General features: G+C 43.3%; 1 protein-coding gene across 2 annotated transcripts in view; it reads left to right on the forward strand.

The window, feature by feature from the left end:
• The window catches only part of LOC127600338 (protocadherin-1-like), a 110,958-nt gene that overhangs the window by 64,142 nt on the left and 26,607 nt on the right, over positions 1-20,209 (forward strand). Inside the window, exon 5 of one of the 2 annotated variants that reach the window (XM_052064928.1) lies at positions 18,397-18,816. The exons of the other annotated variant lie outside the window; for it this stretch is intronic. Coding sequence (XP_051920888.1) covers positions 18,397-18,455 — 59 coding nt within the window. The 3' untranslated portion in view covers positions 18,456-18,816. Of the gene's footprint in view, positions 1-18,396; positions 18,817-20,209 lie in introns of those variants that run through there. 2 annotated transcript variants of the gene reach the window in all.

Consider the following 20,209-nt stretch of genomic DNA (forward strand, 5'->3'; position numbering starts at 1 on the left):
GATGATGAAGATGAAGAGTATAGATGGAAAATCTCACTCGGGCTGATGCGGACGGAAGATAAAAGTACTTATACGCGCACACGCGCACACATGCACACACACATACACACACACACACACACACACACACACCATCAGCCCACCATTTTGTGCCTCCTGTCGCTGGCAAAACTCCGCAGCCATCATTGCAAACCCCCCCAGCATCTTCATCGTCATCATCAACATCCTGAAGCTCTCTCCCGCCACACACACTCGCCATCGACAGGAAGTGGACACATTAGCGGTGCGTAGCGGACGAGAGCCGGTGGCATTAGCGTCCATTACAAGAGCTTTTAGACCGTGTGGAGATGCAAGCGAGCACATCTTCATGTTGGAGCACAAGGCACCGTTCCGAGCGGCGCCACCACTACCACCGGCTTTCGTCACAACGAGGCCGCTCGGCTCAGAATTTGACAGAAAGCATTTTAACCATTTCAGTGGACAGCTGAACGTGTTATCAGGTTCCAGGGTGCATGAAAGGGTTCAACATGGCAGGTTGGTGAGTGATGTCACAGGTTTATTGTCGACCAGGGGACTGATGTCATGGGTTGATGATTTCACAAGTTGGCGTCTATTTAAGATTGGGTTAAGATGTCACAGCAGGGTGGCGTCGCATGTTGAGGCTAACCACCGAAAAAGGTCACATGATGATCTCACTTGGTTGGGGTCACAGGTTAATAATGTCCCAAGTTGGTGATTGGTGGTTACATCTCAGGTTGATGAGGTCACACTTGGTGATGTCACAGGTTATTGACCGACAGGTTGATGATTAAATACAGTTAGGCTTCCTTTGAAAGGTGCTATAGAAAGTTGGTTGTCTTACTGTCACAGGTTTCGATATGTCCCAGCTTGTTGCAGATGTATAATCAGTTCTTTATTTATATTATAATACATATGAACACAGTAAACATTTTTTCTTGGCTAGTATAAGATCAAATGTAAGCCTAAATTCATGAGCGTTAGAGGAGCTCAGCGTGCCTCGTGACTCGCGCATCAGGCTAACGTAAATTCCCTATGCTAGTAGCTGCTTACTTTGCAAAAAAAAATATATATATATATATATATATATATATATATATATATATATCACTTACTGACTAATAATGGCTCACACACACGCACAATCATTAGAGCCGGCAGTGTTAGAGCGTGTTCAAAGGCTTTCCAGGCTGAACAACTCACAAGCTGGCAGTGGCGTTGCGTAACCATGAAAGCGGACGTCCACGCTTTTGGAAGTGGGACACTCGCAGAGAGATGGGGCTGACGAAACTGCCGTGCTCAGGAAGAGTGCGGGTGTGCGTGTCTTTGCGTGTGTGCGTGGGTGTATGTGTGTGTGTGAGTGAGTGAGATGCTCATTAGCCGGCAGATAAAAGCACCACTGATATGAGAGGTGATTCCTCCCCGTGGAAGCACACGCGTACCTCCCTCTCCTCTCAGCTTCTGTGTTTTGCTATTTGTGTGGCAGAGTGATCGCTTGCTGTGATGTGGAGGAGCTTTGCGGGGAGCTCTTCCGATGCCCTCGCTCGCCGACCCCCCCCCCCCCCCCAAACCCCCCCCCCCCCCCTCGGCAGAGCGAGAGTGAGGTGGATTTATTTCCAGGTCTGTTGTTTATTTCAGCTTATCTGTACTGGACGTTTAGCACACATGCAGACATGGGGAGTAGCCTAAGCATCTTTCACGCAGAGCTCACGCAAAATTAGCCAAATGCAAGATTTGCTGTTTATCTGCTGCGGTCTTTTACGCTGAACACAGCAAAGGAGGATACTGAAGCCATTGTGAGTGTGTGTGTGTGTGTGTGTGTGTGTTCACACAACGACACAGTATCAATGCTGTATTGCTTGGGTATCTGTTGGGGTTTCAAGATTTCAAGCCTGGTTAGGATTTCAAGTGACGATCAATTTTAAAAAAGGGTCACGTTTTCTAGGCTTTCAGTCGAAGGTGGAGCTTTTAAAAGTATTCAACACAGAATGGCACAGTTTCAAAATAGGGTTTCAAATTAGGGTTACGAGTTTCAAAACATTCAAAATTGTGTTTGTGCCAGCTGAAAGTAAGGCTTTCAATCCACTGATAGGGTTTCAAACGGTGGTTCTAACGGTTTTAAATTTGGGTCAGTGTTTTAAAATGGAATTCATGTTTCCAAGTTTAAAGTTAAGGTTTAATATGATGGTATTCAAGTTTGGTTTCAGGACAGGGATCGGGGTTCCAAATATGCGTTTCAAGACAGTGTTTGGGTTTCCAATAGGGTCTCAAGTGAACATTTCAAACAAGGTTTCTAGCTCAGATTAGCTTTCAAAATTATGGGTTCAAGTTAGGCTTTTAAATGAAGGTGTCAAGCCAGGGTTGGAATTTTAAATTAGGGTTTTAAGACATTTCAAGAGATTTCATATCCAGAGTTTAAGATTGTCTGCGATGCCCACAACCTCCTTTGCTGGCCTCTGCATAAAGCAGGCAAAGAGGCATGAGGGCCACTGAGAATTTCGATACTAATAGTAATGATGATGTTAATAATTAGTATCATAGTAAAACTCAGTGTATTTATTTGTGGCTTGATGAGGTCTGCGCTGCATGTCGTCGTGATCTAAAAGCGAGTTGCCCAAAGCCGCCACCCGCCAGGCCCTGGCTCAGGTCCCGTCTCGCCAGCTGTTCCCGGTGAGTTCTGTTGACGTCCTTGCCGCAGATGGCCCACAAACCGGTTGCGGGGGTGGGGGGTTGTGGGGAAGGTTCAGAGGAACGGGGGGGGAGACACCTGGGAAGCTGTCCAATGAGAACGCAGACGCAGCAGGGAGTTAGCCACGGATCTGGTCGCTAGGTTAGCTCGACATCATGGGAGCTAATGAACACAGGTCGGTGTGTGTGTGTTGTCAGCGGGGGATGAGAACAGGTGTGTGTGTGTGAGTGTGTGTGTGTGTGTGTATGTGTGTGCGGGTGTGTGTGTGTACACGGATGTGAGTGTGTCCCTGGTGAGTGAAACTTTGTTTTCGTGCTGACCCGTCCGCCGTCCCGGGAGGAGATGTCGCCGTAGAAACAAGAAGACACCCACTGGTGGTGTTGTTGTGGTTGATAATGGAGTTAATCATCTGTGGAAAGTCACCTGCACTGTGCCCGCACGCTGCCGTGAAACGTTACAAACCCAATTCCAATGAAGTTGGAATGTTGTGTGAAATATAAATCAAAACCGAATGCAATGATTTACAAATCATGTTCAACCTGTATTGAATTGACGAAGACAATATATTTTATGTTCAAATTCATAAACTTCTTTTCAATAAATAATCATGAATTTATAATTTTATGGCTCCAACCCATTTCCAAAAAGATGGGACAGCCATGTTTACCATGTTTTTTTAACCAATATTCAACAAACATTTGGGAACTCTCATTTTTGAAGCTTTGTCTGTAAAATTATTTCCGATTCTTGCTTGATGTAAAGTTTCAATTGCTCCACAGTCCGGGTCTCCTTTGTTGGATTTTACGGATCATAATGCGGCACACATGTTCAATAGGAAACAGGTCTGGACTGCAGGCAGACCAGTCTACTGCCTGCACTCTTTTACTCCAAAAGCCATGCTGTTATAACATGTGCAGAGTGTGATTTGACATTTACTTGCTAAAATAAGTTCCTGATTATTTGCTAGAAACAATAATTGTTGTCTGCGTGAACCTTCAAAATCGTGTATTTGTAGTGTCTTCAATTAAGTATTGTTTGAAAATGATTTGCAAATCTGTGTATTCTGTTTGGTGGAACAGCGGTTGACTGGTTAGCACGTCTGCCTCACACTGCAGAGGTGCAGGGTTCGATTCCGCCTCCGGCCTTGCAGTGTGGAGTTTGCGCACTCTCCCCGTGCCTGCATGGTTTTCTTCTGGTACTCCGGTTTCCTCCCGCATTCCAAAAACGACAAGGTTAGTTTGCAAAAAAAAAGATCTTTTAATGTCTTCCAATGTCTCACAAAGGAAATGTGGTTAGACAGTAAAAAGTATTGAGTGTACCCAAGAAGCAGAAGCATTTTAGTTCAGAGCATCCAGGGACATGTAGCTCCCCGCTTGCAACTCAACTTCCCCTGTCAAAGTAAAAGCTTTAACCAGCTGCCTCTCCTTCACTTCAATTAAAATGTTGTCGGCGGCAATTAAAATGGGAGGTGGCTGATGGATTAGCGGCAGTTTAAAGGTGCTCGCCAGCCACATAGCGCCAATTAAACGCCATACTTGCTAATTAATGAGCAGCTCACAGTGGACCCGTGCTCTTAAACCAATATTGGAAAAAAGGAAAAGAACTACTCAAGCGTGTCCTGCCGCTCAACGTGATGCTGGTGACGGTGACTGCTCACTCAGGATTAACCAATATTAGCTCTAATGGGGCTAAAATCCTCAAACTCGGCGAAATAAATATCTGACTTTCATTCTCTAGCTCACTAGCACCTTCTCTGGAATGCCTGATTGACACAAAATCATCATCCATGACAGAACGCACATAAATGTAAATATAATGTATGTTGTCAAATGCACATTTTGTTTTGAAGGTGCCATTTTATGGGATTTTGGCCATTACTCAGGATCGTACCTGTACCAATCTCGATAGGTATCAACATATACTTTAAAAAACGCTTTCAAAGTTATGACCCACAAACAATTACATTGTTGTTGAGGTGCCAAGCAACAATTGAGTTCAGTCACCCTCCAACGCACCTGTTGCTTCACCAACACCTGCCACCTTTGGCACCTTCTCAAACCAGCAGGCATTTATTGTTATTAATTTTTGTTTGTGAAGTAGAGCAAATGATAGTTCGATGCGCTGCCTTCAGATGGACACGCTGCAAATACTTTGCCAGGTCCTTCCGAGCACGCGCCCACCCGCCAATTATCCGCCCCGCTGGCATCCCTTCAGCCGAGGCAAGCGGCAATGAAAGCGGGGCCACGTTTGAGAGGACGCCTTGGCATTCATCCGTTGGGCGACCCCTCTAACCCGTCGGCACCAGACAGCCAATTAGGACAGGCGGTGAGAATGGAAAGACGGGGGTTGGGGGCAGAGGAGGTTTCATGTGGGGTGGTTGTCATGGCAATGCGCGTTTTTGATGCTCTGTATTTTATGTGGGCGAGCAGACAGCGCGTGGAGGAGGGCAACGGTCCAAAGCCAGGAGGTAATCTTACGCTAAGCAGGGTTCGTCTTGGCTTGAATTGAGGCCGAATTGACTCAAAGACTTTTTTCAGTGAAGTCAGCATGTGGCATTTCATTTTATTGCCATTCATTTTAAATCAGTTGTAGTACAAATAAGAAACATAAAATAAAAATCAGGTCATCCTGTGGTAACTTATTATGATGGTGTTACTCAATACAATGCTGTTTTTACAACATAACACCGAAAAACTATTTTTGAGGGCACTGGGACAGATTAATGGTGTTTCAATACATTTCAATGGAGAGAGTTAATTTGACATACAAACTCTGTGAAAATTCGTTAAAAATTAAGTTTTAATAACTGTCCGTGGACTGTGACATGCACAAATCTCCAAATATCATTGAAATGAACCCAATAAAAAAAATTAAAATCAATTCATAACTCCACAAATTATGAATAGACATATTAAAATGACTTAGCAATTAAAGGTAATGATGCAAGAGTGCCTTGAGATACAAGTGCCTAAACTTGTGAGTTTTGCAAGCTGTCGATTCGATGAAATATTTTTGTCTTGCGATATGAGCAAAAATTTTATCCGACTGTGCTTTTGACCACCAACACTCAAGGGTGGCAGCAAACTTCAAGACATCATGCCATCATCAAATCACATTGGTTTCTTTGCAGTGGAAGGACAATATCAGTTGGTGGCACGAACATGCAATGGAGCTGGTTTGCCACCCGCCTTTAGACACCGCTGAAGGAAAAGAACATTGAACAAGGAAGGTCAGCATTAGGTACGGTTGTGTGTTCACATACAGTGGAACCTCAACTGACTAAACCCACAACTAAATGACTCTGATTTCACAGACCGAAAATAGTGCCTGGTTCACGCAAAACGCCCCGTCATATAGCAGCTGTCAAAGTCTGCTAGTTCCAGCATTGGCAATATTAAATTTCCCCAGTGTGGGACGAATAAAGGATATCTTATCTTATTAACCCACAGCGCGGGTAAGCAGTGTTGAATGAAACTGAAATTCTTTACCTTGGAAAACAACTTCACATACCATTTGATAATATTGCTGGAAAAAAAAAAAGCCAGTCTGGACCAATGGGATTCCCGTTTGGCCGCCAGCCTTTTGCTTCACAGGATTTCCAGCAGATTACGAGGGGAGGTTTTTGGGGAGGGGAGATGTCGGTGTGGAACAAAAAAGACGGCGGCTAATCCGCAGTGACCCTCCGCTAATCCACTTATTTGCCACGTATTAGTGCAACGATTCCTCCCGAGTTAATCAGGTTTTCCGCCCAAAGGGTTTCCTACACAGCGGGGCAAAATGTTCATCCAAACAAACACGTCTGCTCTCATGTTGGACTGAGTCTGTTTACAATTAGTTTGCAATATTTCATACTTGAGAGTGAGTTGGTTGGTTAGGTCAGTGAGGGTTAATCTGTTAGGTTAAGGTTAGTTGTGGGTTAGGGGTTGGGTTCAGTGGGTTAGGTTTGTCACAAGATGTGAACAGACTGTGGCTCAGGCTCAGTTACGGTTGTGATTAGTTTTAAAGTTAGAATTAAAGTTATCCATTGATATTTAGGATTCGGTTCAATGGGTAAGCGGGTTGCAATTTAGGATAGTTGACGTAAGTGGTTTACGAGTTAGGTTTCGGATTTAGCCCGAACCATCGTTAAGGTTCATCGGTTCACAGGTCTGAGGGCTGGTGAGGGTTATTTGGGTTCAAGGTAAATCGGGTAGCTTCGTGATAAGACATCATTGAATCAGACTCGAATGTCTTGGATGAGGTTAGGGTTAGTGTAGTTTGATTAGGGTTTATTTAACTACTTCGTGTTTAGGGTCAGGGTTTAATTGCATGAGGTTTTGGATTAAGGTTGGATGATTGGTAGATTAGGATTATAGATTCATTGGGTATTCGCTAGGTTCAGTTTTTCGTTTGGAGTTAGTTTGTCAGAGTTAGTGGGTTAAGGTTCGTAGGTTAGCGGATTAATGTTGGGCTAACCCTCAAACCATTGTTATGGGGCGGGGTTTGTGGGTCAGAGGTTCAGGCCATGTTTTTGTAGGTTTCGGTTTGGATAACGGTTAAAATGGTTAATCTGAAGGATAGGCTAGGCTTTATTCAGGTTAGGATTTGACCAGTATTTGAGAGCTCCTCACATCACTTTCACAAAACAGTTCAACCATCCAAACAGCTCAAATGATACATCAAGGATACTCGTCAAATTCTGAACCACATCCATGCATCTAAACACTATGCAAAATCATCCCAACAGGAAGACGTGGGAAGTGAAAACGTTTCAATACCGGAGGTCGCGTGACTCTGCAAGGGAGTACGAGGGGCAAAAAAAAGAGGAATGAGTAAGTGCAGGCAGATGATCTCCGGGATTAGATGCAGACGGGCAGGTAATCTCGGTCCTGGAGCTTGTTACTCCACATGCGGCTAATTAGATTGAGATTTGTACTACAAGCCATTTACTGGGAGACAAGATCCGGATGATTTGAATCAGATGCGGTGGAGAAGGAGACATCTAAAATATGATAAAGGGGCCTCGAGGACCAGGGTTGGACACCCCTGCTTTAGAATAAAAACAGAATTTTTCTCTGAGACTTTCGTGACTCGACCCAAGCATACTACCTAGCTTGTTATCTTACAATTAGGTACACCTCAGATACACGGCCTTTGTCATTTACTGTTTTTGCTAAATCGTAATGGCTTGGATTTTTTTCTTTATTAAAAAAAGGCTTCCTTCTCTCTTTCGTATTGACGATTGTTGGTCCTGTACAAGAAATGGCCTTTACTTGCCACAAATTCCTGCAGCTTCTTTGATGTTGCTGTTGTTTAAAACCGTTTACCGAAACCCTGAATAATTGTGATTTTAATCAAGCCTTGAAAAACCTTTGCACCTTATCTCTCACTGGTAGTCTGTCAGATAATAACTGACACAACGGCGACGACGACTCACTCTGCAACATGCCCCGAATGGCCAACTCCAAATCAAAGATACTTTAAAGATCAAGCCATCAGACTCCATGACATTTTGCCTACTCCTCCTCGTCACTTTCTTCCTCTGCCATTTCCTCCTCCTCCTCCCCGTTTTTCAAGCCATATATGCAAATGATGTGAATGAGACCAAAAAGCAGCATGAATAGTGAGCGCTATTGTATGCGCTTGTGAAGTGGATGCTGTTGGTTTTTGGGACGGCTTGTGTGTAAAACTTTATGTAAAACCCTGAAGGTTGATTTCCCGCCCTCCGCATTTTCTGTAATCTTTGCCTTTGAAGTCATCCGTGCTTCACATTGATGGGCTGCTTCAAACATCACAGCCGCGTATGCCCTTCTCAACTACATCATAGCACTGAAACGCGAATGTGTGGAAAGCAAGACACCCACAAATGGAGTGTTATCGTTCAAATAACGTGAATAATATCTGGGAGACCATCACTTTGACAGTCTATATCGAGTGCCGGACCAGCAAACAATCAGAAGCCAAAGAGATCCAGGTGCTCCCTGGCAGCAATACGCCGAGCGGGCTTCCCATGATCCGCCCACCGTGATTGGATTATCCCGTCATCCGCGGCACACGATCTGCCCATCCAGCCTGGGCTCGCCGGGCTGCATCCCGGCCTGGCTGATCCCTAAGCAGATTTGACAGACAATAGCATTAAATGGCATTACGCCCGCACCACATGGCTTACATTAACAACGGACGGCAGGAGGCCAGGGAGGGGGCGGGCACATGACAGGTATGAGCCGAGTAAAACTTTTCATATTTTCACGCGCATAGAATAGAAGCTACAATATTGGCTGTTATGCACCCACTAGATGCAGCTAGACTCAAGGGAATACAATACAATACAGCTGTATTTCTACAGAGTTTTCACAACTGCTGTATCTGAACCAAAGTGCTTTACAGAACATTTAAAATAGTAGGCCCAAGAAATCCGAATATTGAGCCATATACAAGGCGCATTGTATTATAAGGCGCACTGTCGGCTTTTGAGAAAATTGAATTATTTTGGGTGAGCTTTATAGTGCCTACAAAACGGTACTTAAATGCAACATTGACATGTAATTACCGTATTTTCACGACTATAAGGCGCCATTAAAAGTCTTAAATTTTCTCCAAAATGCACAGTACGCCTTATGGTGCGGAGCGTCCTTTATATGCGCTGAGTTCCAAAATCTGACTGACTGCCGACACGCTGTTTATATAGAGAAAAGACGGAAGTGACTGTGAAAGAAGTCGGCCAATCAGGGAAGGGTGGGCGTGTATATATACATATATGGAGAGAAGGAGAGAGAGGACAGACAAGCTAGTCCGCCAATGGTGAAGGGTGGGCGTGTAAGTGGACGCCTCAAGCCAGTACCAACACTTGTATAGAGTGTGGCAATGTGCTTTGTTGCAAAACAACTCCGGTTTTGGTTTCTAAGAACCCCTGAAAATAAATTCGACAAAAAGACACGCACGCCTACGAAGCTCAGTTCAAACTTAAAGCCACCGGTTATGCTTTTGGCATGCGTGCCCATCACACAGCAGCGGTGAAAAAAAAAGTCAAGCAAATAAACTCTGAGCTTGCCGTTATTCCCGGAGGCTTGACTAAAGAACTCCAACCGCTGGACATTGGCATCAACCGGGCGTTCAAAGTAAAGTTGCAAACGGCATGGGAACAATGGATGATCGGTGGCAAAAACAACTTTACAAAGAGTGAGAGGCAGCGCTTGGCGAGTTACGCCACAATACGCAACAACGAGAGGGAACGCGGCGTTTTTGATGGATTACGGTACTTGCACAATTGTTCAATTCTTTCTACACACACACGCGCTGCCACCATGTTTCGCTCTGTTCTTTACTTTCAAATGTGGGAAAGCTTCACACGAGAGAAATGTTGACTTTGCTGTTGCTACTCCTTCTTTCCGCTCGGCAATGCGTAGCAACTCACACTAGCATGTGATGCATTCAATGACAACTGAGATGTGCAGTCCTCTGCTTCTGATACAGAGGATGAGGACTTTGATGGATTTCTAGGTGATGATTGATCGAAAAACGTGAGAACATTGTACGATGGCTAAATAAAATACACCCGAACTCAGTTCTGCTTTCGTTGCCTTTTTAAAAACGTGTTTTTATCTTATTTGTATGTTTTGGCATGCTACCGTATGCTTCAAGCTAACGTGTTAGAGTGCGCGCATGCATGCCGTATGTTTAAGCTGGCGTATGTTTTACCACTGTAAAACTGCGGCTATTCGTACGATGCGTCCTGTGTATGTGTAAAATACAGAAATGTCACGCATTAATGAGACTGCGGCCATTAGTACGATGCGTCGAATAGTCGTGAAAATACGGTAGCTGAAATTACGCAATGTAGCTATCAATTAAAAAAAAACAGGCTTTGGCAAATATAGTTAACGTATTTTCACTGGTTATCTAAAATACATTCAGACCTTCACATGCCTATTCTTGTGGCCAGTGAAGTGCAAAGTGCAGTCCGTTTTCGTTCTTTTGGTATTTTGATAGATTGACGCAGGTAGAAAGGGGAGTTTGCGCGGTTGTGGGAGGGAACAAACAACCGATCTTGCCTACGTGCGTGACCATCCTAGCAATAGTTGTGCTGCAGTCAGGGTGGTGCAAATCAAAATATATTTTGTATGATAATACACCTAAGAATAAACATTTGTGTAGTGAATTGATTTTTACAATGAGTCAGATGAATTGATGATTTGAAAGATCATGGCATGAAATACGATGATGGGGCGAAATTTTGACGTTGCAATTCCCCATAGCCAGTTTGATTTATCCATTTAAACTTTTGTGGCCATGTCTACCATGACAAGCCACGCCAAAAAAATTTCAAGAAGTTATCGCTGGAAAATAATCTCAGCAAGTAGTAGCTGCAAATATACAGGAAGTCAGCCATTTTAGTTTGCCTACAGGATATGAATGCGGCATCCTTTAGGCTGCATTAATCCCGAAAAGTTGTTACCCAAAACTTCGCATTTAAGTCTCCACAACGTGAACAGGACACACGCACACACGTGCACACACAAAGGCAGCATGTCAGTGTTGTTTAACAGCAGGAACATCCGTCATGCAACATCACCGACGGCCACAGATCAGAGCTCACATTGGGGCGAGGGAACAAGCATGCAGCCTGGGGGAGTGGTAGGGGGCACACACACACACACTCATGTACGGTGACACACATCCATGGCGTCGCAGATGATGGGGTCACCTCCCCCGCAGCGCAGCAACATTTTTCTTTTCCGGCGGGACAACAAAGTCAGAACGTACCAACCTTCTTCCTCCTCGTCCTCGTGTTGCATTAATGGGGCGCACTGTTCATGTGCAAGCCAAGGCCGAGAGTGTACAGAGAGCGCCGACGTCATTATGTTCATCCTCCTCACACCAGCGCAGAGGCAAGGGCCCAAATGTCCCGGCAGATGTTCGCCGACCAGCTTGCTCGCTTCGGGAATGTCTGACAGGTTCCCAAGCAGGTGGCAAGTGTCTGATTGAAACTCAGTCACCTTTATATTGTGGTAAAACTAAATCAGATTATTTTTTTATTTATTTTTGATTCTTAAAGGATATGATTCAATGTGGACAAATGACAGACTCACCTCCCTAAAGGCAACATTTTCTTCCCCAAAATAATATTGTCTTATTATTATGACTATATTATCCTTCCATCCATCCATTTTCCGATCTGCTTTATCCTTACAAGGGTCGCCAGGGGTGCTAGAGCCTATCCCAGCCATCTTTGGGCAGTAGGCGGGGGACACCGTGAGCCGGTTGCCAGCCAATCGCAGGGCACACAGACGAACAAATCATCCGGGCTCACAGTCACACCTCGGGACAATTTAGAGCGTTAAACAGTCTGCAATGCATGTTTTTGGAGTGTGGGGGGAAAGCGGAGTACCCGGAGAAAACCCAGGCAGGCCCGGGGGGAACATGCAAACTCTACACAGGAAGGCTGGAGCTGGGATTGAACCCAACCTCTGCACTGTGTGGTTGTCACGCTAAACTACTGTTGTTTTCCTCTAAAAATACATTATTGTCATAATAATGACCTTTTTTCCCAAAAATGGTCAATTGCTTTTTTGGGAGGGGGGAAATTATTAACAATAAAAAATAATAAGTAACAATAAAAAATAAATAATAAACAAGACTGCCTTTTTCTCTTTCCGTATTGTGAATCCGACAGCAGGACTGAAAAAAAGGTTTTGCAAGGAACAACACACTCCCATTCAAAGTTTGTCTGCGCGCAGTGAGGGGGAGTCATGAGTCACATCACAGAAAATACAACCATGTGTGTGCGCAAAAAATATATAGCCATCAGTGTGCGGCAGCACAAAAGCGTGGAGATTCATGTCCACCTCCATTTATGTGTACGTTGTGTAGCGTCATGTGTGTGTGTGTTTGTGTGTTGTTTCCTGGTGCAAATCTCACACTTGTGAGAGGAAGTCAATTTCCGATTTGCAGTTTGTTGTGGTGGCGATTGGTCCGGTCGGAGTTGATTTGTCTTGCTGATGACATATCGGATCTCTCCCACTGGCAGATGTGTTTGTGTCATTATTTACAGTCAAGTTGACTTTGTAATTCATGATGTAGCACAGCACTTTCACCTCAGACGTTCTGGACACCCTTTATGTAGTATCATTTCATCATATTTGAACATCCGTCCATTCATTTTCTGAACTGCTTTATCCACACGAGGGCCGTGCTGGAGCCTATCCCAGCGTTCTTCGGGCACGCTGAACTGTTTGCCAATTTCGAGTGTTCCATTAACCTGCCATGCATGTTTTTGGAAGGTGGGAGGAAACCGGAGTACCCGCAGAAAACCCGCGCAGGCACGGGGCGAACCACCCAACTCCACAGAGGAAGGCCATAGCCTTGTAATGTAGCATATTCAAATCATATTTATTGTATTTCCCGTGAGTTTAATCATATTTGCATCACATGACGGATGCACTAATGTAGCATATTTGCATTATATTTATTTTCTATCCACTTCCAATGCGTCGTATTTAAGATTCAGGATTTTATTTGTCATATGCACAGTTGAAACACAGCGGTAGCTGCCAGTCATGAAATTATTACTTTAATGGCCCCCTTCCACCTATACAAAGATTAAAAAGGGGTAGCAAATGTACAATTACAAGTAAAAATGACAAGTTAAACAATAAAATACAGGAGTATGTCTTCGAGTTTGCAGTAGTAAAAGTAATAAAGGTGCAGGCATTGGGCTATTGAAGAATTTCAGGTTTTGGAGATGCAATGTGACCGTTTAAGTGAGCAGGATGGAAAACAATAATATCCCACAGTGTGGTTGACAGATTGTGATGTCAGTGTTTTTGAAGTGTGATGGCGTGTGGGGAGATGTTTGTTTCGGTCTGGCTGTGAGGCACCTGTAGCGTCTGCCAGATCGAATGTACAGTCTCAGCCTTGAAAGCGATGCTGTTTACATTCTGTTTATTGTTCTTTCCACCTCCAAAATAGCATACTTACATCATATTCCCTTTTTAAATGAATCTCATATTCAGTCCATACGCACAATGTACCACATTCTGTCCCGTAGCACGTGGTATTTTAATATCTATGCGCCTTCAATGTTTCACAAAAAGTCACAGCTTTTGCTGATCGAATCACTTTTCAGGCCTGTGCACGGTTGTCAGTGCATTTACTTCAAGGGTCAGGAACAAAATGAACGCTTGTTAAAGCCGGTGAGATATGGGAGCCCGAGGCTTTTTTTTTAAAAAAGGAAGTCAAGATGGAGAAGGCGCAGACGTCAGTAAAAAAACAAAACCTTCTTTTAAGGCGAAAAGGTGGGGGGAGAGGTGGGGGCGGTCTGGCTGAGGAGCGACGGCGGCGGCGCTTCAGCCGGCACCTTCATTGTGCGGCACACAAAAGAGCAAATGAAAAGGCGGCCAGGTGTGTGAATGCGGCGTGAAAAGGCAGAAATTCAAAAGGCCCGGCGGATTATCTACCCAAATTACACAGACGTTCAGGGCCAAGGACTCAAGTGGCCCTTGCTCGTGCTAACATGCTAATCCTGGCATTAAAATGCCTTTTATGATCCATCCTCTTTTCTTACACATGTCAGGAAAACTTCACACCTGGAACGTGAATGTTTGTGTCGTTACACTAGCATATCCAATCAAAATTCTTTCTTGACTTACCTGATAAGATAAGATAAGATAAGATAAGATAAGATAAGATATCCTTTATTCGTCCCACACTGGGGAAATTTACAGCCTCCAGCAGCAAGAATGTATGTAGAAAGAAGAAAGAAGAAAGAGAAAAAAACAACAAACATCTTTCAATTAAATTTATTTTTGGGGGGTAAATCCAGATGTTCACTGCCACCATCAAATATATTCGTCGAGTCCACAATAGGTTCTTGCCCGGCTAGTCTGATATTCAGCTATGTAAACAACCCAAATGACAGACGACAGTCAATGGAGCTCGTGGATTTGAGATCAGCACATCTTTTGAGTAGAGGATCAAGAATAGGTGGCAGATCTCAGTTTGCCACATCAATTGTGAGGGAGAGAAATGCCGACGCGTCAAAAGGGCGGAAGGAAATGCAGTTTGAGGATGAGGGTGAGGAGAAGAAAAGTGAGCAAAAGGAGGAGGGTAGGGTGATGGAAGAGAAAGCCAAGGAACAAAACGAGGATGAGGAGGAAGGATGGGAGAGAAGAAAATAGCATGTAGGAAGATGAGGAGGAGGAGAGGGAGCAAAAGGAAGAAAATGCAGAAGAGACGGAGAAGTCGAAGGTGGAAGAGAAAGAAGAGATAAATGAGGAGGAAGATGATGACGGTAAGGGAGGAAAATGAGGAGTAAGAAGTGCACAAGGAGGAAGATGGCAAAAGCAAAGAGGAAGAGGAGGAGGAGGCGGAGGAAGGAGGAGCTGTAGGATGAAAAGTAGCAAGACAACAATCATCTACGACTGACAGCGAGACTCCATTTTGTGTTCTCAAATGAGTTAAATGGCAAACACACGCACGCACGCACGCACTCATCATCTCTCCTTTTTTATGTTTATTGTTGAAGGCGTGACCCGCATGTCGTTCTTCCTCTGTCCTGTTTTTCGCTCTCCTGCACTTGTCCTCTCAATGCCTCCTCATCTCATCTGGTCTCAACTGGTCTGGCCTTGTCTTTTCACATCTATGCTTTTTTATTCCTTTTGCTCACTTTGCGCCTTTGACGGGGGAAATTTTTTTTTTTTACCTTGACCGTGCCGGTCAAGTAGGAGCTACGTCATTGGAATCCTTTTCACGTGCAAGCCAACAACACGCTGCGTGTGTCGGACAAGTGCTTTTCACGTTCACTCTGAATGCGACTATTCATGTCTGAGTCTGTGCATCCAAATAAGCCTCAAAAGATAAAAACCATTGAAACAAAAGCAATGATCAAATAACAGAATAAATGGAATGTTTTGGTCATCAAAGCGACAAGCGTGCACATCCGAGCCGTGTTAATGCTCAGTATTTCATAAACATTGGTAACTCGCAGTACGATATCAATATTATTGTTGTTTGTATGTTAATGATGTATTCACTTTGAGGCTAAAAATGAATGTTTGTCTTTCAGATTGGCGTAATTACCATTAACGTACATGTAGCATGCGCTATCACCGCCTATGCTAATGACCACATGGCGCCGGGTAAAGACCACGACCCCATTAAAGATTAATTTCCATGCACATTAAACGTGAGTGGCGGCCATTAACGCGTTTTAGCGTCTTGAAGGCGGCTTGCGACCATCTTGTGAAAATGTCCAGCGGCTCGCAGGTCTATTTCGCCGACTTGTTTGTTTGCTTTGAGGCAATTTGCTTGCGTGAAGCACCGCTCATTAGCATAAAGCAAATATTTGCTGTATTTCCTCAGCGGAGTATAAGTGACTGTAGTCAGAAGAGACAGTTGGTAATGAGGAACACGCCAAACAAGCATCATTTTGATTTCATGCTTCAATCAAACTTTATTAGCGCTGTTAAATATATGCATCCATGGATCTCTCCAGGGATTAAAATGTCCACTTTGGTCAATGATGGCAGATTTTCGAATTGTTTCCGAGACATTTTTGTGGGTCTACTCATCATGGACTGTTTTATGTATTTGTTTGCTGCCATGCCTCGGTTTTCGACCATAATCTGTTCCAGAAGGCTGTTTGAAAACCGATTTGTTCGAAAACAGAAACCACGCTCTTTAAAAAAAAAATAAAAAAATTATTGAACACGTCTGCTCACAATGGAACGCTACACAAGGAAGCACCACTTCCTCGTGTAAGGAAGGCGAAAGGAGTCAAGTGGCACATTCAAGTGCGCTCAGTTTGGTCGAGAACCCGATTTTCGGTCATAATCCGAGGCATAAAAAAAACTCGAAATATTTGGTCGAAAACCAATTTGGTCCAGAACAGACACGTTCGAAAACCGAGGTTTGACTGTATTTATTTATTTATTTTTATTTTGTTGCGTCTAAAATGTTCGCTTTGGGCCAAAATGGTAGCCTTTGTCTGTCTTTTTGGGTGTGCCTTCTAAGACTTTTTGTGTTGATTTTACTCATGATAGAAAGTGGTTTCGAGGGCTGAAATTTGTATCAAATGTAAATTCAGTTGGCCACAACTGAGACAGTTGAGTTATAATTGTCCGCTTTGGGCCAAAATGTTCGATTTCCAGTGTGTTTGTGCACATGGAATCATAGCTGTTTTTGTCAGTCTACTCCTTATAGACATGTTAGCAAAGTTAAGAAAGGAAGAAAGTTGAAGAACAAAAAGTATAGGAGCCGGTGTCATCATTTTCTGGTCAATTCGACCATCCACACAACCAAAAAAACCCAAAAAAAATTACCCCGACACCATTTTACAGATCAATACCAAATTGGTTGGACAAGTCTTTCATAAGAGGAAACACACAAAAAAGTCTCAAAAATCAATGTCATGAATTGAAAAGGATGTTGACTATTTTGGTTAGCAGTCATTTTGGGCGAATTTCAAGGCTTTGATGAACTCTTATGATCTTCATGGTCGTGGCTTACCCTTTTCTTTCGCTCACCTTTAAATGTTACCACCTTTAAATGACACCTAGGAGCTGCTTTCATTGACCCACTTCCCACATCGGGAAGCGACATTTGTAGCAGGAGAGGGAAAATGGAGGATAAGAAGATGAAAAGGAGAATAAGCTAGTGTCATACAAATGAGGGAAGGGAAGCAAAAGATGACAACTTCAGGCAAAGAGGTAGTGATGTTAGAACATGCTTGCGTCGTGTCGTACATACACATTTTCTGTTTACTTTTTAATTTTATTTTGCCACATTAATTGGAACTTTTTTGCTCATGGTAATTTAAATGTGAATGCCATGCAGAGTATAACTAACAGTTTAATAATAATAAAAAAAAAGATCATGCTCCTCAGAAATGTAGAAGTGTGTCAAAAACTGCTGAAAAAAAATCCCCAAATTCTCCAAATGCTCCCTTTTTGGATTAGCAACGGCTCAAGGCTTGGTCAAAGCTGGACCTGCTTACCAACATGACTAAAAATCAAAACAACATCATGACAACTTTCAAAACGAAATTACTAAATGTTGACTTAAGGAAAAGTGTGGTCACCAATGAAGAGAAAATTCGCTCACCTATCAAGTTAGGGAGTTTTTGTGGAGAAGTGGCGATGCTAAAGGAAGTGCTTGGCAATTTTAGCAGTTTTTGAACAAACTTTTTTTTTTTCACAAGCCTGGCTAACTTGCCAATATGGATGACAAGAATTCTACAAGTCAAGAAGAAATGAATCAAAGCAACTTCACACAAAATGTAAATGTAAAAAAGGAGTTCATTCGCAATTTAAAAAAAAGGAAAATTAGATGCTAACTTACTCAACTTAATGACGCTAACGGTGGCAAACGATACTATGCTATGTCTGTTTGATTTCTTTGATCTTCAACATGAAAGGTCCTACGATTTTTTTTTCAAAGGTGTTAGAATCTTGATCATGTGCTTGATGTCTTAAATGATAAGAAATGTACGTTCATATTTTGTTTCATCTCCTCCAAGCATTAGTTTTGCTTCAATACGCCGGTACATTTTTTTCAAGCCACTCCTATTTTTTATATCCCATCCCGTCTATTTTTTGAATGTTTATTTTTTTCGTTTTTTTTTTTTTTTTTTTTTTGCATGGATTGTGCTCTTGTGCCTGGCGTGACCTGAGGTGAACTGAGGTGTAAGACGTTGCGTGTCTATCCTCTCGTAGGTGCAGCGTCGTCCAGCAGCCAGCCGGAGAGGGCGGCCGGACTAAAAAGACTTCCTTAAAAAGTCCCAAAGAACAGACACACTTTTTTGTCTTCTTCTTCTTATTCCTCCTGGTCCATTTTAAACACTATTGCGCTTACGGCCCCCCCACCCCCAGTCTTTGCTGCATTTTTTTAATGCTCCTGAATGACTTTTTGTGGTTCCTTGGAATGAGGAGAAAATATTCACAACAAGACAGAAATAACCATTTGGGGACACCCGTGGACTGACTGGATTATCTTCTTTTTTTTTTTTTTAATAATCTTTTTGTTTTTCATCAAATGATCAAGTGACAAGCAAACTTCTGCTTCAGGGTTACTTAAAGCCCCCTCCTTTTTTGGTGCTTGTTTCAGTGGTCAGGGTCAAAGTTCTGACAGCTAGAATTGGATTTTGGATACATTTTTTTGTTAATTGGTCCACAAACTTCATTGTTGGTGAACTGAAATATTTTTAAAAGACGATAAAATCTTAAAAAAGTCTTAAAACACCAGAGCTTTTTTTTCTTTGAGCACACATGATGTAAAAAGTCCGGGAACCGTTTAAACAGGGTGTCCACAGATCCTCATCTTAAATCTAATCATAGCACCACCCACACCAACCCTAAACCTTCTAACAGTAACCTTAACTAACCTAACCTCTAACCATACACTAATTACACAAAGTTTAACTAACCTTAAGACCCCAACCCACGACCTCTAACCCTCAACCGACAATACAAGCTGTGAAGCAACCAACCAGAGACCCTACACACAAATCCTAACCCAAATGAATTCTGCGGGAAGCCACTGAGCCTAACCATAACCTTGCACTAAATTAACCCAAACTCCCTTATCACACCCGAACCCCACTTCCCGAAACATAACACTAACCCCAATAGAACTGTCCAACTATAAATGTATTTACTTAAATTACAAATTACAAATTACCCTTACCCCTGAAAGACAAATCAAAATTTGAAACCTACCCATAAGCTACTTATGGGGTATTGATTCATATGAAGGGCTGCAAATGTGCTGATAATAATTTGAAATAATAAATCCGCTCAAATTACGAATCCACTAACCCAAAGCCTATTGTGTCCACCAATAACCCTGCTCACTGACCCCCGCCACCTCCCGACTAACAAAACTGCCGACCACAATCGTGAACACAAACCCAACCTCAAACCAAAAAACAATACCCACAATCTCAAATTCTGCTAATCCTAACTGGAAATCCTAAAAAATGACACCTAATCCTTACATCTGGTATTCAATTCCTGTGGCATGATACATTTTGACATATTTTCTTTGTGCTGTGTAATCAAAACATTAGTCAAGAAAAAAATGATACATTCAAAATTGGGTTTACCCAGACTGTGTTTACTCCTTGTAGTCACATTTCACAAATGAGAGGTCTTCATTGTGGCTTCCTGCCCGCTACGGATACCCTTTTCAAACATTCATTCATTCATCTTCCGTACCGCTTGATCCTCACTAGGGTCGCGGGGGGTGCTGGAGCCTATCCCAGCTGTCTCCGGGCAGTAGGCGGGGGACACCCTGAATCGGTTGCCAGCCAATCGCAGGGCACACATAGACGAACAACCATCCACGCTCACACTCACACCTGGGGACAATTTAGAGTGTTCAATCAGCCTGCCATGCATATTTTTGGAATGTGGGAGAAAACCGGAGCACCCGGAGAAAACCCACGCAGGCCCGGGGAGAACATGCAAACTCCACACAGGGAGGCCGGAGCTGGAATCGAACCTGGTACCTCTGCACTGTGAAGCCGAA

The sequence above is a fragment of the Hippocampus zosterae genome, chromosome 1, assembly GCF_025434085.1.
Source record: "Hippocampus zosterae strain Florida chromosome 1, ASM2543408v3, whole genome shotgun sequence".
NCBI classification, from domain to species: domain Eukaryota; kingdom Metazoa; phylum Chordata; class Actinopteri; order Syngnathiformes; family Syngnathidae; genus Hippocampus; species Hippocampus zosterae.